Below are 16,282 nucleotides of genomic sequence, written 5' to 3' on the forward strand. Positions count from 1 at the left end.
CTTCCTCCATTATTCACCTCTGCCCCTTTGCTTTTAAAAGTCATGGTATGACAGCAACCCTACATTAATAAATATGTAAAAAACAATTATGACAATTCCACTTATTAGATTCACTTATTCAAGACAAGAGCTACTAATGAGCAATTACTAATTAAACCTGGAACATCTGAGAGGGACCACTGTAATTCTACATTGCTCAGGTCCTTATGAACCACATCAAGATATAATACATTACTATGTCTTACCAAATGATTTGCTTTAGGCCTTGAGCTTCACATAAGACTTGGATGATCCACTGAAGGCTATGGATGAACTGCAGTGGGTACTCTACACTGACAGAAGACTTAAAGTGCTCACCTCTTCTGTATGAGTTGACAACCTTAGATTTGGTGGAGTCATTGAACAGGTGTATAGCCGATTTTCTGGTGGTGCTGACATTCCTGACCCAACGATCTTTGAAGTACACACAACACTTCTTTGACTTGGAAAAATGTAAATCTCTATCCATGTCTTTTATGTGATTTTCTTCAGCATTTTCCCTACAAACCCTAATTCATTTGATGTGTGCATGCATTTATCCTCTAAACTTCCACTCATTAATTAATCCTTTATAGTATACTGTATGTACACTTCTTCAGCTACTAGTAACCTCCCCACTTCTATAGTAGAGAGTACCTTGATGAAATGGATAAGAGTAATTCTTCATGACTCCCCTTATTTCTGTACTATTCAAAACATAATATCTGGTTACTTCTATAAAATTCTACAGTATATATTGGATTGATGGGGAGGAATCAGTTAATGAGCCAACCCCTCATCAGGGGTAAGGCCTTTTGGTATGTATAAATGTATTAAAAATACTTGCATGATTTTACAGCACAATGATGGCAGACTGAACAATACATCTTCATAAGGCTGTTCCAAAGTTCATCAGCTCACACTTTAAAGAAGAAATGCTCTCTCATGAAATACATATATTACAGTGTATCTAAATATAACTGGTTGACCACGTGGGAATTTCATGAACATAGGTTTTACAAAATAGCTATTCCAGTTGCTTCCACTAAACTACCTTATTATGTCTTACAAATAATAAATAATACTTCAGAATATAACCCTACAAAAGTTCTATGTGTACCATCTGTATTCTAAATTGACTGCATATACTCTCCAGCATTCTATTGCCAAATTGCTATATATTAGTACTATACAATAACACACACACGCAGCTTGAGTTCAGTGTTGCCAGTCAGACAGTGAAGATGTCTCTTAACCCCTTCCATACGGTGCTGCACACGTAGGCGTCATGGACTTAGATCTCGGTGGCAGCAACCAATGCCAGCCGTACGACGTGTCGTAATAATACTCGCATCATAAAATATAGTCACCGCTTATATCGATCGTTCTCTCTTCACCCGTGAATTTTGATAACCATAGAAAATGCGATTACAAAAGAATTAGAAAGAATGTCATTATGGAGGGGCAACTACAATAAATATAATCAAGACGCCGATATGGCAGCCTCGCGAATACACTCGCTCCCCATGACGCCTACGTGTGCGGCACCGTATGGAAGGGGTTAAGCACCTATGTGTAGTTAAAAAGGGGGTAGGAGCAACACAGGGGTCCCATCAAACAGTATACTGAGTGACTGTTGAAGTTGAAGACTTCAACTGTGAAGAGGTAATTATGTAAGAATGGGAGACAGATGATAGTGAAGAATCAAGTGGCAACATATTAATGAACATAGTAAAGAACAATGTAATGAACCAATGGGTGAAAGAACCAACATGATCTAGGGGTGGCAATATACCTGCAAGACTGGACCTGATTCTAACAAAAGAATCTGAGATGATAGAATCATCAATGCCCATCATGTAAGAGTGATCAGGTGGTTCAAGAATTTGTGCTAGAAGTGAGAGATGAAAAGTCAGACTTGAGAAAGGTAAACAGTGGTGTAACACAGGGCTCAGTTTTGGCTCCTGTAATGTTCCTTGTATATAATAACCTCTTCAATATGAGTCAAATTCTTGCATGCAGCATTGCCTGCTTGATGTACAATGATTTGATGATATAATATTCACATAAAATATAAAATTACAGCTGTATTACTCTTTCTCTTTCACCATGAAAAAGCTATCAAGCCAGTTCACACAATATGGGAGTCATTCAGTTGCAACTACAAAATAAATATAATCAAGATGCCGATGCCAGCATCCTTGTATACACACTTGCACCTCATGATGCCAACATCAGCATCATCATATGGAAGGGGTTAATGGCATGATGAAAGGAATATGCAAACTTATTTACTGATGATGCAAAGATCATGAAGAGGGTGAGAAGTGCGGACTGTAAAATGTTACAAAACAACCGTGTAATAGTGTAGTGGAGGAAAATTAATCCTAACACAAAGAAATGGAAAATATTAGAAAGGGGCCAAGGCAAGAAAAGACCAGTGATGCAGTACAAAATGGTAAGTGAAATAGTGACAACAGCAAATCAGGAAAAAGGACTTAGATATCACAATCAATTAAAGACGACCTATCACCTAAAGCACAAATAAGGAAAACAACTATTCTATGTATATACTGAGAACTTTTCCCCCCTTACAAGGGAGGCAGCCATCACAGGAGACCCATAATCTGTTGAAAATATATAAGAATGGGATTTCACTACATGGATGAGGACATGATGAAGAAAATCATTGAAAGCCTGATACTGCCTAGACTGAAATACACGGTGTTGATGTATTCACCATACTTAAAGAAAGATATAAGAAAAAATAAAGTGAATATAAAAGATGGTAACCATGATGATCCCTAGTCTAAACAAGATATATGGGGAAAGATTAAAGAAACTGGAACTTCTCACTCTGGAGTACCAAAGAGAGGTAACATGATTCATTCCAGACTGGAAAATACAACAGTGGTGTGGTCTCCACACAACAAGAAAGATATAAGAAAAATATATAATACAAAGAGCAGCAACCAGAATGATTTGAAGCCTGGAGACTGGAAAAACTGGGATTACCCACACTGGAGCAATAAAGAGAGGTAGAGAGGTGATATAATAAAAATATTTACAACAAAAAATGGACATAGAGGGTCTGTTAGTGAGCTAAAAGAACAACAAAAGGTAGAGAAGACAAACTGCCTAAAAGATGTTAGAAAGCTTAGCTTTCCATACAGATTCATCAATATGAGGAACACACTAGAAGCAATAATCACGGCAAAGACAATAAATTAATTCATGACAAAGTGGAGATATAGAGACAGGACCCCATGAGTATAGCTCCAATCCCATATACTAAAACTGAGTAAATACAATTAGATAATTACACAAATTAATCCATCAACTATTACCTAGAAACCAGCAGCCCTAGTGCAGCTGACAATGGACCTTGGGCCTTCCCACAGCTCTCTCTGAGAGGAAACTTTGGACTGATATCTGTGTTAAGTATGGGATCGTATATCATTGGTTGAAAGGAGGGGAGATGTTACCAGAGGTGTGCTCTTTTTATGTATAAAGGTGGAGGAAATACCAATGAAATCGATAAAGAGAGAACTTGGGCCCAGTCTATAGGCAGTGTCAGCTCCTCTGGGCTTTATCTCCAAATGGAAGTGAAAAAGTAGATAGGGTTTGAAGATAGGCAGTAGGGAGATGCCTCTCTTTGATGTCTTTCTCACATGACCATTTCATCCAGGTACCCGTTGTCAGTCCCACACATAATAAAAAAATGTATCATTTGAAAGCCTTTGTAATACTCAAATGTAAGCTGCAAATACCTTAGGCCAGTCAAACTTGAATTAAAATAATTACCTCTTTAGCTGTCCTGTAACCATCTCTGAGGAACCTCTTACATCCGTAGCGCCCCTGAAGTTTGTCCTGGATGGTGGATCTTGTCATCTTGATGAGGTCTGGGTCATCCACAGCAAATGCAGGAAAGCTGATGACTGATAAAAGACTACTATCCACCTCTTTGCTGTTGCTCTCACGAGGTAACATGGACTGTCAATAAAGTTAAGGAGGTGATTACTATGAGTACTGACAACTCCCTCTTATTTTTTTTTTTCAAAATCACTATTAATAAAATGCTTACACATATATAAATCTTGTCTTTTTTTAACACAAATTGCGAGAGAGAGAGAGAGAGAGAGAGAGAGAGAGAGAGAGAGAGAGAGAGAGAGAGAGAGAGAGAGAGAGAGAGAGAGAGAGAGAGAGAGAGAGAGAGAGAGAGAGAGAGAGAGAGAGAGAAGACGGACAGAGGGATATGGTCTATTTCATCTCATGGATCACTGAAGCAACCACAATGATAGCCAAGGCATCTCTCACAGCAGGTCATGGGATTACAGTTCCTAACAAGGAGAAATCTATGATTCATATATACATGTTGTTCATATATACCATTCTCAACATCTGCAAGCTACTTCCCAATCTTTATGAACATAAACAAGGAAAAAATACAGTTAACAAAACAAACGCTTCTAACTAACAAGCAGTACCAAAACAAACAACCATTCACCATCTACACCCACTTCTCCATTATACAGCAGCACACAACTAAGCTCAATGAAATAGAACACACTAATCACAGACACACCATAACCTATGCCCAGCTACAAAAACACATCTACACGAAAACCCATGTACATAGATCACAAACCAAATATTGTAATATCAACCAAGTGATTCTCATGAAATAGGTACCCCATGGAATAAGCACATATGAGAAAGTACTATATCACATACAAGTTACACTTGATTATGTCTGGCCAGGCTATCACTCTGCACTGAAGCATATTCAACCTAAAATTGACTTAGCTCATGTTTGCTCTTGCCCTAGATACATTAACCATACAAATGACATGGAACTTATAAATCTTACACAACCTTACATTCAATCAAGACAATACAATATTTCTTTTCTAAGAGATCTGTGGAACCTTGGGTCACAGGCCTTTTGCTAAAGGGACCTTAAGACAACAGAATGATTATAATTGTTATCTAAATATCTGGTGGGATGCTTACTGGCCAAGCGAGTTAAAGTGTTACTATTTGTGGTGGAAGCCGGGAGTTTAAATCCTGCCTAGCAAGGGAATTCATAATATGTGTATATTACATTAAATTCCCTGCTTCAAAAATTCCTCCATAAAGAGTCACTGTCCCAGCCTCCTCCAGGAGGGGAGTTCATAACACTTCATCAAATTAAAACAAATCAACAATCTGAAGTACTGGCCCATACTATGAAACAGAATTCAAATACAAGAGGCCTTAGCACAAGCATTCTTTTAAGTTCTATCCCAATATCATCACCAGGTATTGCCATGGCTTCTTGGGGTTAACTAGCAACACATACTCACTCCACGAAGTTAAATAAGTAAATAAATAAATAAAAAAGGTGTATGACAAAAGATCTGAGAGGAAGGTATCAAGCTAACCTGAATTTGGACTTATGGGTATCAGGGCTGAAACGTCTGTTGAGTAGAGATGGAAAACTTACTTGCAACACAGCCTGGCATTTCTGTGCTTCATCTGCCAACACATGGATGACACTGGAGGGCCCTCCACGTGCACCAAATAAATCCAGCTCATTCATGGCTTCTAGAGCTGCCTTGGCCATACCAATGCTTGAGGCATTCAGTTCAGGAAGTCCATGGTTGGTTTTGTCACCTCGTTCCCAGATACCATAGTCCTGTGCATTGGCACGATTATTTCAATTCTATTCTGATTCCTTTTAATCATTCAACACAATAGCATACCTTTATAGATTTTGCTTCAGTTAATAGAGGACAATTTTATTCAGGTAAATGGCAAACTTCTATTTCATTTATCCTATTAATCTAACAGTCAAATTCTGCTTCATTACTATTCGAGCAATGTTATCAGACTTAGAGAAAAAATACTTCCCACATGAGGGCAAATTTTTTTGCAATCACAGGATCACAATGGTTGAATGGGTTTTCCTTGTTTATAATGTACATTTGTGATCTAATTTGGCAAACTCACTTACAAGGAGGAAAGACACTTTGGTATATTGAAAAGACTTATTAGCTGTTTAATTATGACAGCCAACTCATATTTTAGCACGGCACAATGCAACTGTACTCTGCACTGGAAAGTCTTGCCCCTCTGCTCAATAATTATCTTGCACTGACTACAGCAAAATCTATGATGTACACAAATGTGTTGAATTAGGTTCATTCATATTCATTAGTGTTCTGAATGTATCTCTTATTTATCATCAATGCATGAATCAGGTCACTAAACCTCATACTTACTGGAATGCAATATGCAGATTCAATATAAAAAACAAGGTTCTGGATGAATGATACCTCATCAAGATTGAAGACAATCTGTAAACCTGCAAAAAAAAAATAAAGTACATAAAATAGACATATTGTACAATATCACTTTATATATACATACAAAAAAAAAAGTTCTTTCCCCTTATAAGGGGATGGCCAAGTCAAAGAACCAGAATTATAAACAAGGTCACTGGGCCAGACTACTCTAACATTATTACAATAAGTAGACTATAGTGCAGTTTTTACAAAATTATTGATTTAGTAATATCACCTTGACCTCAACAAGGTTAGGCGGTTCAAATCCAGCCACAAGTGAGTTGGACCAAGGGCATGGTTCATTATATTCTATGGTACAAATTCTGTAAGGGATGCCATCCTAGCCTCCTTATGAGGAAGTACATGATATTAAACCAAATCAAAAATAGCAATTTAAAAGAATACTGTCCACCTCAACTACACTGTAATCTATTGTAATAATGGCAGCATAGTCTGGCCCACCAATCTCAAATGGAGTTCTGGTTAGATAATATGAGATCTCAGGAGAGACAAATTTTTCTCTCTCCTATAAAAATCAAGCAGTAGCCAGAGATATGGTGCAAGTAAATTAAAAGGGAAAAGGAAGGAGGATGGCAAAGGAGTAACCCACCTGAGGCAGTCATTTGTGCAAGGATGAGAAGGAAAAGAGAGGTGGCATCAACCTGCAGATGTCCCCACTCCATGTCACCAACAACGGTCTGACCCGTCATGGAGGAGTACTTGGCATGAAGGGCATCCCTGGGGTTCTGCTTCAGTTTGAATTTCTCAACTTTATCTTTCTGACCCATCATGGAAGTCAGCAGTCCTCGCATCAGCTTGACACAACTCTGAAAACAAAATCGTGATATCAAGGTTTTGCAAAATCTAACATTCGCAAGGAGAGGGTAGTAATAAGTTAGAGGTGAATCTTAAGGAAACAAGTAAATGTCTGGGATAATAAAAAGTATGAGGAAAAATAAATATCTGAGGATGAACAATGAGAAAATTGTACACTGGAGTGATTGTGCTCACAACATAGTACAGAATAAACTTGGATTTCAAAGGAGGCAGAAAGGAGCCTGAATGCATTTAAGATGAACTGTTTCAAAAGTATGGCAAGTTACAGGGACACACAGTGAGAAATGGCGGACTGAGGCAGACAGTGGGGGTGAAAATAGAATGGAAGATACAGCTGATCAAAGAATACTGGGATGGTTTGGACACATGAAAAAAAATGAGTGAGGAAAGATGAGCAAAATGAGCATAGAAGGCAGAGGTGGATGGAGTGAACTTGTAGGCAAGCCCAAGAATTGGAAGGATGGACGAGTAAATGGGGTCTTGGGTACACTGGGAATGTCTGTTGAGCAGGGAAGAGAGAGGGCAAGAAATGGATGTGAGTGGAGAGTGGTTATGAATAGATGAGAAACTGACATGTCATAAAGGGATTCCTTCTTGTTTGCTCTATAATTTCTTGGGTGGATGTTGGAGAAGAGTTACCATGTCATGAAGTAGTGGGGGTAAACCAGCTATGGCTGTTGGGCCCTGCTGTGGAGGTGCTGTGTCTTGCTGCAATGCATCTGACATGAGCAGTGGGCAGGAGACAAGGACAACCCTTCATCCATACCAAGCTAAGACAAAAGGGGCAACAAATGGGTGGTGGGTAGATGTGGGATGGGTGTTTATATGTCTTGGCTAGACCACCTCCCTTATAAGGGGAAAGGGTATTTAATATATGTACCATTCACATGTTTGCAAATGTGTTGGTATGTGATTTGAATTGGCCAACCCCTATATGACTGAGTAAGGGTCTTTAGTATGTACATACACACCACCTCTACAATAGGCCCCAACAGCCAAAGCTGGTCTATCTCCACCCCTTCATCACATGATAACCCTCATCATCATCTGCTCTAGAAATTACAGAACAAAAAAGAAATCATTTGCCATATAAAAATTTGCATTTATCTCAATCATCACTCCATCAATATACATGTTGAACAACTGTGATAACATTACACAACCCTGGTACAGCCCCCCTTTCACCTCAATATCAGAATCTGTGAAAGAGAAGTAAAATTAAGATGGTATGACTATGTCCTGAACATAGAACAAGAAAAGTACTCTGTTAAAATACTGTTAATGGAAGTGAGAGGGAAGAGGTTGGCAGGCAAGCCCTGAGAGGAATGGAGAGATGGACTAAGGGAAGCAATTGAGGCAAGAGGATATACAATAACTTGTGGAGAAGGAGGAACTTTACAAAGACTGAACCTGGTGAAGTTTTGAGATACCACAACTAATAGGGTATTGGCCCTACCCTATGTATAATGAGAAGAAGAATGTGTAGCTCTTTTCTTGCAGGTTACAATTAGGTAAGCACACACATACAAACACTAAAAGGAGTTAATAGTATGAGACATACCTGCTCCAACTCGTATGTCTTTGCTCGATCTTCATCCAAGTCTGCATTTTTCTTGTATGCCATTGACAACCCCCATACAGCGAGGATTGAATACAAGTTGTCTCGTACCCATGCATGATGATTTTCTGGACTTGCCGGAAGAAGACCAGTAACAGGATTCTGGAAATCAAAACAGAATTTTATAAGCCAAAACATAGCCATCTAAAGCCTCTTACAAATAATAGTCTTACAAAACTGCATCATGACAAATCGATCCAAAGTACTCCAATCTTAAATACTGACTCCAAAGATGCAATATCCTAATCCCAAGGGGCAAAAAGATCTCCCACATCTGGAGCAGACACCATGTGGGCTTTAGTGGTGGTAGAGGGGAATGACAGGTCTTGCTAAGTGGACTAGGCTCTATAAATCTGTTTTTCTTCATCAATACCCATAACAACTTATCCCTCTTACTTTCTCTCTCTCTTTTTTTTTTTTTTTTTTTTTAATGTTAAGGAAAATATTGCCTGGACATTTGATCTCTTTCAGGGGAGATGAGGGGTGGCTGGCATGGTCACCACATTTAAACCATTGTGACTTTTTTCCTTTGGGGATACTTAGAAAAAAAATTCTTGACATTGTCCTTAAACTCCTGAGGATGTGAAGGAAAGGATTAATGAGGAAATCCATGTAATTCTACCTGCGATGACACAGAGAACTTCTGGGAATGACACATGGAGAACTTCCAGGAATGACTTCATCAATGGGTTACAAACAACAGCCTCCATTTGTCTTATATAATTTCTTAAAAAAAAAAAAAAAAAAAAAAAAAAAATCCATAAATATATATATATATTTTTCCTGGACAGTCATTTTTTTCTATATCAATTCAAAATGTGGGAGACTTCTTTCCAAAGATGTTGCCTGGAAGGGTTAGCACCTAGTCTCCAGTCATTATCATACAACTAATATTCTACTCCCTGTTTTCCCTAAATATACAGTAGAACATTAAGCATGCTATCCAATTGAAAAAAGTAATTAAATAAAGAAATAAATAAAAATCAGCCCCACCTACACTATGCCATTGATGAGTGCCTGCAAGTGATGGTCGTGAGAGACAAATGTCAGTGAAACTCATCTCACCCTGTTCGTCTTCAGGGTCTTTCAATACCTTCACCTCCATCTGGAGGTACACCCCTGGTACTTGGTCTCTGGGCCAGGCCCAAGATCTCTACATCAATAATGACTCATTTTTCACATAAAGAAAACTCTCAATCAGTAACTGCTCCTCTTATTAGTTGGTAACACAGTAACAAAACTAAACTGGGCGAGGAGAGATACGAAAACGGGTCACAATGAGCATAGCTCCCGTCCTGTAAAATACAACTAGGTAAATACACCCAAACCCTTCAAATGCAAATTCCTGCTGCCTGATTAGACTGCAAGTGAGCTTTGCCTCCTCATAGTAACCAATGTCTTATCTACCAATCAGTTTTATATAAATTTTGTTATGAGGGAGAGTATTTCAAATCATGTTATTGAATAAATCTAAACTATGTTATATTTTCTTTTTTATTACCCAGCTAATTTACTGAGAGTTTAATCACATTTTTTTCCAAATAGACTATGAACTTTAAAAAAAAAAAAAATCAGATCTGAAATAAAAAAACTCAAACTTAGTACAGACGCTCCTCTACTTACATTAATTTGTTTGACGTTTTTTTGATTTTACGTTTGAACTGACTGTAAAAGAAATGGTAAAAAAAAAAAAAAAAATTGTGGGTGAATTTTTTAGTTTAGCGCACTCTCCGTAGTACGAGACGTTCAAACGATACTTACGCATGACGCTGTGTCCATTGTTTACATGGCACAAATGACAGACTGAACGTGCCTTGCCTCCTCCTCCCCCTCCTCCTTCTCCTCCACCATCTCACTTTATGTTGCTTGAATTTAATTTATTTGAAATTAATGTTATTATTTTACAATGTTATGTTTATAATTAATGATTTAGGGGTGTTTTATAAGATACAGTAATAGAATTTATGGATGTATAGTACAGTATGAACGGTCATACATTACTGAAACGTACAGTAACAATTTACATTCATTTTCACGTTACGTTCGGCCGTTCGGAACGTAACAAAAACGTAAGTTGAGGAGTGTCTGTAATACCAAATGTTGATTTCAATACAACAACATTTTGTTGACCATTGCAATAATTCCCTTATAATTCATATACTGTTCTCTATAAATACTTAACCCTCACACTGATTCTTGAGATGGACTGTTTTTACACCTGCATATTTTCCTTTGGCCTACTTTCATATTCATAACATAAAGATAACCCTACACAGTATCTGTGTACAGTGCTTTTTTATAGGAACAAATGATAAATCCGTTTGAAAGTATTCTCAAATAAAACTAGTTCTACATAAAAAACAAATGGTTCTAGTTCTTTGCAGTGCATTATCATATACCCAAGACGTCTAGACTAAACAAACAAAGATCATTTGGCAAGGAACCTGGTCTTGGCACGCTAAAGCCACATGATCAAATATGACTGTTATATTATGCAATACAGTTTGGATGTTTCAATAACTTTACTATATCCACCACTGACTTATTCAACAACAGATAAAGACATAACAAACAAGAGCAAAATATCTATTAGCAATCATATCACAGAGAAAACTAATTCTGTACTTATATTCAATACCATTACAGTTCTATGCAAGAACCCTTAGCCCTAATCAGCAATTTCAATACATCACACAAGGACAACTGATTGAACATACAAAACACCAGCAACACACTACTCAAACATATACAACAATCTACCATCTGTGCCACACAACATATCCACACAACAACAAAGTCAGAGACTGTGTTGAGTCAGAGGCAAGATTCAAAACAAAAGAATAAGAGAAGAATTAAACATTGGTAGCATGCTTTGCTTTGTGCAAAAGGCTCCATTGAGAGGGTTTGGGGATTTCATGAGGATGGGGCAACATCGAATCCCAAAAGAAAGTAGTACATGTGGAAGTCTAACACCAAAAGACCAATAGGCAGACCTTAGAAATGATGGGAACAAAATATAGACGAAGCACTTCTCTAAGGGAATTCCTCCCTAGATGATGTCTTTCTACAACAAAGATACCAAGATAAAGAAAACTGAAAAGGACTAATTAACTGACTAGCCTACAGGCTTACCAGGAGATGGGTGAGAAGTGAGAACAACATAATCAATCCAAATCACAAAACAAGCTCCTCAAGATAGACCACAAAACTCACTCCATCAACCCCAACCCCCACTCCCCATATCAGCCCTGCAGAAAAGTCCCTTCCAAAAGTACTAAGAACCACATTAACATGCTTGTGTCCAGGGCACCATCCAGCATTATGACAGAATAGGAATGGCCAAAGAATCAAACTCCCCCAAATGCAATCACCACCCAGAGGACATTGAAAACCTCTTACACTGTCTCACAATAGCTATTTCCAGAGGACATCACAATATTTCTTCCTTGAAACCTATGGGCCAGTCTAGTGGCCATTGCTGATCACCTGGGAGCCAGAGGTCTCCTTCAAGAGCAACCGATTGATTAATCCAATACCACCACGACACAATTCAACATTGTACAGCTGCAAATGCCACCAACTACGATATGAAACAGCAATACCATATCTCAAATAAGTTTTAATGAACAATATTGTGGTCATTAATATAACCTTATTACATACACCAAAATCCCTTTTCTCTTTTACAATGGGGATGGTCAAATCAAAGCACAGACTCACCCTACACCCACCCCACACTCATCCAAAAACCTGTTCAGTGTCTCTCCCATCTGAGCTCCTTATGGATGAAGGGTCATCCTCGTGCCCCACCCACCACTCTGGTCAGGGCAATGCAGCAAGACACAGCACTTCCACAGCAGGGCCCAAAATCTAAAACCAGTTTACCCTTACTGCATCATTACCTGGCAATGTCCCCTCGCTTCATCCATTCAAGAAAATACAGAGCAAACAGGAAGAAATCTCTTTGTAACATGTCATTTCTTCATCTACTCACAACTACCCTCCATTCACACCTGTTTCTTACCTTCTCCCTTCCCTAGATGGCAGTAATATTTATTTTGGGAAGTATGTGTCTGGGAACTTATCAAATCCTTTGTTTATGTCTACTGTCATCATAACTGTTGCTTCTGGTGTTTATTTATTTATCTTTTTTTTTTCTATAACCCACCAGCACTTACTACATAAAGTTTGTGAAAAGGGTGCTGATGTAATGGCCCTACTTGAATACATGTTGGTTTAGGAAGGTGGGCAGATTTTTTTCTTTCTGCATTTAGGTCCATCAGCTAGAATATGGTGGATAGTAAGGAGATTGGTCTTTAGAATATTGAGTCTTCTGATGGTCTATTTGGTTTTAATGATGATGATGATAATATGGTTTAACGTCACAAACTCCCCCCTATCGGAAGACTAGGACGGTGCTCCTCACAGAGGGCTTTGTAGCGTGGAATTTAATTAACCATATGGGTATTAAATGGACTCTTTTCTGGCTGATGAAATTTTGTTGTACAGCTAGTACTCAACTATAATGTCATTACATATCCCCTCTATGCAGATAGCATGGTCATCACATTATTACAAAATGACCAACTTAGTGAACAAAAAATATATAAGTAAAAGAAAAAAGTGGTCCTTGTCAATAATGAGTAGATAAGTACCAGTACAAAGCTAAAGATCTATAATGTTTAAATATCAAGGATAGAAATGAATTACAACATACTTCACAATGGTCTAAAGTTCACATAAAACTGTAAGTTAGTGGGGGCAAACAACAGTGAAATATCAACATGAATATCTATTAAATTATAAGAATAAAGTGAATTTGTAATACCAATATATATCAGCTACCATAAACATACATATTAGCTTTTCAATTCCAATATTTCTTGGTTATCTGTGGAGTGGTGATTCCTTCCAACATCTATCTTGCTGAACACCCATCATTGGTCCTTTGATTAACCATTTATATTCTACACTTACCCTTCATTATATGCATCTCCCCAGTATGCAAATTCACACATATACAATGAACCTATTCCTATCAACTCCCATTTTATGCAAATTTCAGATATATGAGTTGAGTGTTGTGGAACACACATTGTGGCCCTATTTTTTCCCTCTGAATTAGATGTTCACTTTGTGAATTCATACTGAAAGAGAAAATACAAAATTTTCTAGAATGTATTCCTCACATACATGACGGGATCAGTGTGTTGTATATGAAAAAAATTATCAAGAGTACTGCAGTTCTAATCAATCCATCAATCAAGCCATTATTCCAGATCTTCCTTGCACACGACTCATATCTCTCTTGGGTGGTTCTAACTATTTATGCAGTAATACCCTCAATACAAACAGCAATAACATAAGGTACTAAAGACATAGTTCCTCTTTACAAGGGAAAAGGGGACAAGTGTGAATGTAGTAATTTCAGAGGGATTAGCCTGTTGAGTGTAGTAGGGAAGGCTTATGGGAGAATCTTAATTGAGAGGATTAGGAGAGGAACAGAAGGAGTAATTGGTGAGGAACAGTGTGGATTTAGGACGGGTAGAGGTTGTGTAGATCAGATCTTTGTGGTAAGACAGATATGTGAGAAAGCTATAGGAAAGGGGAAGGATGTTTTTTGGGCTTTTATGGATCTGGAAAAGGCTTATGATAGGGTAGACAGAAAGGCACTGTGGGAGGTTATGCAGATTTATGGGATAGGAGGAAAGCTTTTGGGAGCTGTCAAGAGTTTTATGTGAGTAGTAGAGCATGTGTTAGGATTGGAAATGGAGAGAGTGAGTGGTTTGAAGTAAAGGTGGGACTTCGTCAAGGATGCGTTATGTCGCCCTGGCTGTTCAACTTATACATGGATGGGGTGGTGCGAGAGGTGAATGCTAGGGTAGTGAGTCAGGGATTGGAGATGGTTAAAGAAAATGGAGAAAAGTGGGAGGTGAGCCAGCTGTTGTTTGCGGACGACACTGCGCTTGTGGCAGGGTCAGAGGAGGGATTGAGGAAGCTGGTGGCAGAGTTTGGGAGAGTATGTGATAGAAGAAAGCTAAAGATAAATGTGGGTAAAAGTAAGGTGATGAGATGTACAAGGGGTGAAAGTGGCAGTAGACTGGAAGTGAACATTAAGGGAGAGCGACTGGAGGAAGTGGATAGTTTTAGATACTTGGGTGCAAGTGTAGCAGGAAAAGGTGGAGTGAAGGTGGAGGTAGAATGTAGATTGAGAGAAGCGAGTAAATGCCTTCGTGGTTTAAAGAGTGTAATGAGAAATAGACATTTGGGAATGGATGCGAAGAGGAGACTGTATGAAGGAGTGATTGTGCCAACAGCACTGTATGGGGCAGAAACGTGGAACATAAGAGAAGAAGAGAGAAGGAGTTTGAATGTGTTTGAGATGAGGTGTCTGAGAAGTATGGTGGGGGTTACTAGGCTAGATAGAGTGAGAAATGAGGAGGTGAGGAGGAGAACAGGGGTGAAAAAGGATTTGGGAGATAGGGTTGATGAAAGAATATTAGGATGGTTTGGACACATGGAAAGAATGAGTGAAGAAAGACTAGTAAAAGAGGTATGGAAGGCAGATGTGGAGGGAGTGAACATGAGGGGACGTCCTAGGATGAGGTGGATGGATGGGGTGAAGGGGGCTTTGGGGAAGAGGGGAATGTCTGTTGAGGAAGGAAGGGAGAGGACGGAAGACAGAGGTGAGTGGAGAATGGTTGTATATGGATGATGTTGTGACTGCATGAGGAGGAATGGGTGGGGGGGTGGGGGGTGGGGTAGTATGTGTGAGTAAATTTTGACGCAGCCCGAAGGGATTTCTCCCCGTCCTCGCCTTATATGCAAGGGGGGACGGAGAGGGGGGGTCGCCGATTAAATGAAGCGGCCTTGCTGTGGATGTACTGTGTCTTGCGACACTACTTCTGACCCAGGGCGGTGGGCAGGGTGCAGGGATGACCCGTCATCCAGGAGGTGCTCAGATGAGAGGAAGGGTGGGAGGGGTGTGGAGTGTATTTAGGGATGAAATGGGTGGGAGTGTTTTTATGCCTTTCCCTTTTTGGCTACCTCCCTTGGAAGGGGGAAAAAGCCTTGGTATATGTATGTATGTATGTACCATAAGCTTTGCTTCTCGCTCTCCATTTTCAACTACCAATTTTTTAAAAAAAAAAATGTATATATGTATGTCTAATTGTATTTAATATTGTTGAATAAACCTAAAATAAAATACTAAAGACATGGCAGTACCATACACTCATAAAATTTGAGAAAATGGTTAAAGAAAAATATTTTATTCAATCAAAATGTAAATGAATTAATAATACTTGGTATAGCTGCCATATAATGATTTTTGTATGTCATTGAGTAATTTGACTGAAGCAAAACTTCATGTCTATTTTAAGAATTACCTAGATGAAAGGGAATGTGTGACATGTGAGGAGTGTGCTGCTGCACTGAGGGACACGTAAGCCATCTGTGGAACTTGGCACTTGGCCATCTTACA

The 16,282-nt window shown here is 38.7% G+C and overlaps 1 protein-coding gene across 12 annotated transcripts in view; it reads right to left on the reverse strand.

Annotated features, from left to right (window-relative positions):
* LOC143038960 (putative phosphorylase b kinase regulatory subunit alpha) overlaps positions 1-16,282 on the reverse strand; it is a 163,518-nt gene that overhangs the window by 143,285 nt on the left and 3,951 nt on the right. For 11 of the 12 annotated variants that reach the window (XM_076208789.1, XM_076208781.1, XM_076208785.1 and 8 more), the window contains exons 2-7: positions 8,743-8,901; positions 6,955-7,171; positions 6,282-6,364; positions 5,504-5,695; positions 3,823-4,011; positions 358-453 (exon numbers count right to left, since the gene is read on the reverse strand). In XM_076208789.1, the coding sequence (XP_076064904.1) occupies positions 358-453; positions 3,823-4,011; positions 5,504-5,695; positions 6,282-6,364; positions 6,955-7,171; positions 8,743-8,901 (936 nt within the window). The remainder of the gene's footprint in view (positions 1-357; positions 454-3,822; positions 4,012-5,503; positions 5,696-6,281; positions 6,365-6,954; positions 7,172-8,742; positions 8,902-16,282) is intronic. The other variant, XM_076208790.1, reaches the window with a different exon arrangement.

This window comes from Oratosquilla oratoria, chromosome 25 (genome assembly GCF_046742065.1).
Source record: "Oratosquilla oratoria isolate Oo_2021 chromosome 25, ASM4674206v1, whole genome shotgun sequence".
Classification (NCBI taxonomy): Eukaryota; Metazoa; Arthropoda; class Malacostraca; order Stomatopoda; family Squillidae; genus Oratosquilla; species Oratosquilla oratoria.